The following is a 5,989-nucleotide window of genomic DNA, read 5'->3' as shown; positions in this document are numbered from 1 at the left end:
ACACAACTATGGGCTCCGGTCTGAAAAAACCTGCCTGTGATTTGGCATTTCTTTATATTTACACAGTTTACTAATGCTGCTCAAATGTGCCATTAATGTGCTGAAAATATATAGTGTATTTTATACAAATATAACTGATGTAAATGACAAAAACAAAGTTTAAGGCTGATGTCTATTCATTTTCACAGAAACAAAGCAGCTGTTATAAATAAAAACGGTTAGCAATGTTCTTGAATAGAATATATTAAAACCGTTATTGCATGACATAGGCCTATTCTTATAGGCTACACAGACAAAACAGTCGGAGATGCATTTATGCATTTTTTTTTTTCTATTTTACGCATTAGTAGTAAATCAAGACTTCGCGAGTTCTCTTGTAAAATAAAATAATGAAAAAACAGCATGGAATAAACTGTGTACAGAAAGCGAGTAAAGCACTCTCAACATTAGGCTACTAAAAAGGTCAGTTTAATCTCGCAAAAACTCCCATTAATATAAAATCTGACTACACTGTATTTTTGTTGTTTATGATGAATTCGGTGCTTGCACGTACACCGCTTTTATTATTATTGCAGCTTAGATGTTCCAATAGCTGCAGTACTCCGACTTTGCCACAAGGAATAGTGCGTATGCCTGCTCAGACCCTGACGTAAAGTACTTTTCCACGTCAAAGACCGTTTTTATAAATATGAACGTTGCCGTGGATTTTAGCGTACGTACACTCTAAAATCAAATCTGTGCATATGCACATTTTATAAATGAGGCCCCTGTGTGTGTGTGTGTGTGTGTATATATATATATATATATAGAGAGAGAGAGAGAGAGAGGGGGGGAGAGCGACAGATAGACTGACTCTATCGGCTTCCGCTGTGTCCCAGCATGCACTGTGTCATTTTCACACATTTTATAAATGAGTCCCCTGTGTGTGTGTGTGTGTGTATATATATATATATATATAGAGAGAGAGAGAGAGAGAGGGGGGGAGAGCGACAGATAGACAGACTGACTCTAGTTGTTAATCCCCGTGTGGAAGTTCAGGTGCCAGAAAGCAGTAACATCAAACACACAAACAGAAAAAAAAAAAATCTGTTTTAAAAATTCCCAATAGTCAAAATGAAAATAAGAGCCTAATTAAAATGATTTCAAACGTTTCTCCGCTTCCTTCCCTTTAATAACCTTTCATAATGCTGCTATGCCATACACTGTGTTGCTGAGGCACGTCCTGCATGTTCTTTACCCAGTGCCGCCCTTAAACTGCTGGATTAGTGCCCTGCTGCAATGGATGCATTATCATTATCAATGATCACTTGACTTTTGAGGCTAAAAAGGATGGTTTTACCTGTGGTGGAGAGGGATGAAATAAAAATTGGCGATCTGCACCGGAGGCCAAAGCTGGAGAAATGAAGAGATGTTGCATTACATAGAACATTACTGAATGAACTAAAAAAAAAAAAGAGAAAAAAGAAAAGAAAAGAGCGTCAAGCACAGCAGGAAAACACTTACATAGTAATTGGAGATCAAGGCATCCATGTAGTCCTATTGGGATATTGAAAATGCAGAGTCAATATATGATCTGACAAAAATATAAATTTTAAATAATAATAATTATTTAATCATTATTATTTTTATTGCTCATACTTCAGGACAATAAAATAGATAAAACCACAATCCAACTGAAGGAATATTATAGAGAATCAATAGAAGTGGTGGGACCTTTTTCTTGGGCCAGTAAGCAAACACCTAGCAGCATCTAGAATACCCTAGCAACCACATAGCAACATACTAAAAGACAGAACATCTTAGCAACCATTGCAATGCCCTGGCAACCACCCACAACACACACTGTGGCAGAACACACACATTTTATTCAGAAAATAGTATAAAAAGCTTAGTTTTAATGAATAATTTTCAGGCAAAGTTTCATAACTAGTCTTTGTACTGAACATATAATATATATAGTGTTTCTGACCATGCTGCTTGTTCCTATCCAATGTTCCTTGTAATATTTTGAGTAAACTGACATTTCTTCAAGCATAAGATGAAGGACTATGTGAGCACCTAAATACCAAATTTTGATTCATATCAATTTTCATGTAATTAAAATAAATCATGCTGTTGCAAAGACCCTAATCAGAACCATGACAGCCGCTTTTCTATTCATCAAAGAATCCTGAAAAAAAAAATGTATATGGTTTCCACAAAAATATTAAGTAAAACAACTGCTTTCAACATATTAGAATGAATTCTGAAGGATGATGTGACACTGAAGACTGGAGTAATGACTGCTAAAAATTCAGTTTTGCATCACAGGAATAAATTACATTTTAAAATGTATCCAAACAGAAAACCTACTTTAAACTGTAATAATATTTTACATTATCGCTGTTTTTACTGTATTTTTTTTTATTTTCATTTTTGACAGCCTTGGTGAATGTTTTAAGTAAAAGCTTCACTGGTTGTTATTCCTTGTCATTTGAAGCTTCTGTTATCCAGACACAAAAGAGCTTGTTACCTGTTCATTCATGCTTTCATCATGTCAATGACGTTGGTACCTAAACCCAGCCTAAAGGGCTCCACTCAGGCAGAGAGTACTCACGGTTCCCTTAAAGTGTGCTGTAAAATCTCCACAATTCAGTCCCACCGCATCAAGCGCAAGTCAACACCCTCCTTTCCCTGGTGCCATATAAAAATCAAGTCATCTGGAACACGAGGGCCCTTTCCCTGCTAGTGCCATCTTTTGAAAGGTCAACTTAGTGAGATTGAAAAGAAGCCAGTATTAGAAACTTGTGCTCGCACTGTTTGTACACTTTGCCTTAACAGTTTCTAATTAAGAATGAACAAGGCACCGGCCACCTGGGGTGAAACTACCGCGGGGCTGAGACGTCATTTTATTGTTTCTCCTGAGCTTGACATCACAGGAGTGTAGCCCCTCAGGAACAGAGAGCTTTTCATTTTTTTGGACCGTTTGGAATACACAAAGACACAGAACACACCAGGGATGCTAATATGCTATATCTTTAGAAGTGAGCAACATCAAAGACCAGCCTGAATGCCCTGGAATCTGCCCACTGATAAAAAGCTGTTGGCAATTGTTCAGAACAACCCCAAAGACACAAATGTGCTGCGTTCTTGTCACTTCATTATGACAGTGATCTCTCTGTTGTAGCACCAGGTTATAAAGCGTCAAACAGCTCATGATGAGAACAATAATTTGCATGTGAGTTGCTGGTTCTAATCTTTTTCTGCAAGCTAATGCGCACTTAACCTTTCTATCCAAAATATCAACAGTGGGGCGACTCCGATGATGATGTTGTTGCACTTTGTTTTTTTGTTAAAGTAGGATAAAGTAGTCAGTTAACCTGACTCCACAGACTATGCAGGCAACATAAATGGTTTTAGTGATTGTACGTCTTAGCCAGTTGTGTACACTTGTATAAAGTGTAGGTAAAGTTATGTTGAATTAATGCAGATTTGCTGTGTATTTTTATGAAATATAATGTATTATATTCATGTATTTTATATGTAATATGTAAGTTAAATAATAATAATTTAATTATATTAAATGACTAACATTTAATTTTCTCTCCTTAAGGATGATGTGTGTAATTTTTTATTTTTATTTTTTAAATGGGAATTTTTTTAAAATTATTTTGCAGTTCAATCTGGTGCCACTACTGGCACATAAATTACACACTTCACCCTAAAAAAACATGATCACATTGAAAATTATTTGTTTTTGATCATCTGTTTATTAGAATACATTATGTGTAGACAGGACAACAATCTTTTTTTTATTCAGTTCATAATTTTAGAATTTCAGTTTTATAGCAAAATGTTTAACTTCAAAATATTTCCAAGAACTCCTGGTTGGAAGTTTGGAAAGTTGAAAGTTTGGAAGGAAGGATGGAAGGAATGAATTAAGAAAGAAGGAACGAATGAATGAACAGACGAAAGAAAGAATGAAAGAAAGAAATAAAAACATGTGAACAGAAAGAAAGAATGAATGAAAAATGTGAACAGAAAGAAAGAATGAATGAAAGAAAAATGTGAACAGAGAAATAGAGGTAAAAAGAAAAGAAAAGGAAAGAAAGAATCAGAAATAAAGAAAACGAATAAAAAGAAAAAAGAAAGGAAAAGAGAAAAGAAACAAAAAGAAGAGAAAAGAAAAAAGCAAACAAAAGAACAAGAAAAAGAGATGTAAAAAGAAAAAGAAAAAGAAACTGAAGAAACAAAGAAAAAGAAAAAAGAATAAAAAGAAACAAAATGAAAAAAGAAAGGAAAAAAGAAAAGAAACAAAAAGAAAGGAGAAGAGAAGCAAAAAACAAAGAAAACAAAAGTAAAATAAATAAAATAATAAAAAAAGGAAAGAAAAATACATTATACTGATCATTGGATAATGGCATCATCCAATGAAAAATCCAGATGAGGTTAAGGTTTCTTTTCATTTAGCAGGTGCATTTGATCTAAAGCGACATTCAGTTCACTAAGCGAAGCAGTTTCCCTAGAGACACCGTCTGAGTTAAGTGCCTAGACACAATCAGAATACCAGTTCACACATGAACTGTCCAATTCACAGGCCATTCCAACCTGAGATCAAGCCCATGACCTTTCCATTACTCCACCAGAGTCTTAACCACTAAGCTACCGACTAATGAGCACCAAAAAGCTGCCATTCCAGCATCAGAGTGTCATTTAGTTCTGTTTTAAAGGGCACTACTGCAAGTAGCATCCGAACTGTGATCTGAGTGATCTGTCACTCTTGTTCCACCCAATTGCCTGACCTATAGTCATTAGAAGCAAAGGTGGACACCGTCCACAACAAGCCATGAGTTTTAAAGGGGTCATATGATGCGATTTCAAGTTTTCCTTTCTCTTTGGAGTGTTACAAGCTGTTCGTGAATAGATAAGATCCTTAAAGTTGCAAAGACTAAAGTCTCAAACCCAAAGAGATATTCTTTATAAAAGTTAAGACTGGTCCACACCCTCCTAAAACGCCTCGTTTAAACACGCCCCCACATGTCTACGTCACGATGTGGGAAGATTTGCATAACGCCGCCTAAATGTTCACGCAAAGAAAGAAGGCGTAACGTTGATTCTAGCTGTAGTATTGTTGCTGCCACCATGTCGTGGAGACGCTGTGTGTTTCGTTGCAAAAGCCTTGACTTTAGCCTACTTTAAGCTTAATCTTAATTAAAAGTATAATATGGCAGAAATGAATTATTTAAGAAAAATAACAATTTTATTTTATAGTACAACTGAACAATTTCACTACTAATATTTACGTTTTAATTTCTGTTTAAAGATGTTAAAATATGAAACATGTCCATAAAAACTCGAAACACGCTCACTCTGGTGAACTGTAATCCGCTGTGAGGGTTGTTAAACTCATCGCGAGGTTCAGCGCAGAAAATGCATTCATGCTCCTTCCGTGTGTGTAGGGGAGAGCGAATAATAAACAGATGCGTCTCATTTTAAATAAACACTAAAAACTGAGATGACAAATTTACTTCAGTCAGAAATGTACTTTTGCAATGGTTAAATAAATCATACAGCGCAGTGAAGTGAGCGAGTTTCTTCCTATTAATAATGTGGACCGATCGAGCCTTTTAATAATGACGTCGCTCTGAGACCCTTACTGTTATTACAACTCGTGCGAGCCCGCACTTTAAAACACCCAATGCACGTTTTAAATCGCGGACTTAATTGCGATTCCAAAATCGCACTAAGAATATTGCAATTCGTAATTAATTTTGGAATATCGTGCAGCCCTAGACTGAACTGGGGTTCTACGCTAAGCTTACAACTGTTTAATACAATGTAGGCTAACGTTACCGTCAAAAAAAACAAAACAAAAAACACAGGAGCTAATTGGCAGAAGTAGTGTGAAAATGACTTGTGCTAGCTGTATTTTCTGTTTTCTTCTTACCTCTGCGGCACTAACTGTCCTCCGCTGCAGCAGCCGAATTTAAACCTTTTGAAAAGAGTTCGG

General features: G+C 35.8%; 1 protein-coding gene across 3 annotated transcripts in view; it reads right to left on the bottom strand.

Moving 5' to 3' along the window:
- Positions 1-5,989, bottom strand: part of LOC107716659 (protein Mpv17) — a 26,582-nt gene that overhangs the window by 3,773 nt on the left and 16,820 nt on the right. The window contains exons 5-7 of one of the 3 annotated variants that reach the window (XM_016523158.1): positions 1,504-1,536; positions 1,340-1,392; positions 1,017-1,273 (exon numbers count right to left, since the gene is read on the bottom strand). In XM_016523158.1, coding sequence (XP_016378644.1) covers positions 1,234-1,273; positions 1,340-1,392; positions 1,504-1,536 — 126 coding nt within the window. In that variant the 3' untranslated portion in view covers positions 1,017-1,233. Of the gene's footprint in view, positions 1-1,016; positions 1,274-1,339; positions 1,393-1,503; positions 1,537-5,989 lie in introns of those variants that run through there. The other 2 variants (XM_016523167.1, XM_016523174.1) reach the window with 2 other exon arrangements.

Source organism: Sinocyclocheilus rhinocerous, unplaced genomic scaffold, assembly GCF_001515625.1.
Source record: "Sinocyclocheilus rhinocerous isolate Xijiao unplaced genomic scaffold, SAMN03320098_v1.1 scaffold1874, whole genome shotgun sequence".
Lineage (NCBI taxonomy): Eukaryota > Metazoa > Chordata > Actinopteri > Cypriniformes > Cyprinidae > Sinocyclocheilus > Sinocyclocheilus rhinocerous.
The sequence above is the reverse complement of the archived record's forward strand: the minus strand, read 5'-3'. Positions and strand labels throughout refer to the sequence as shown.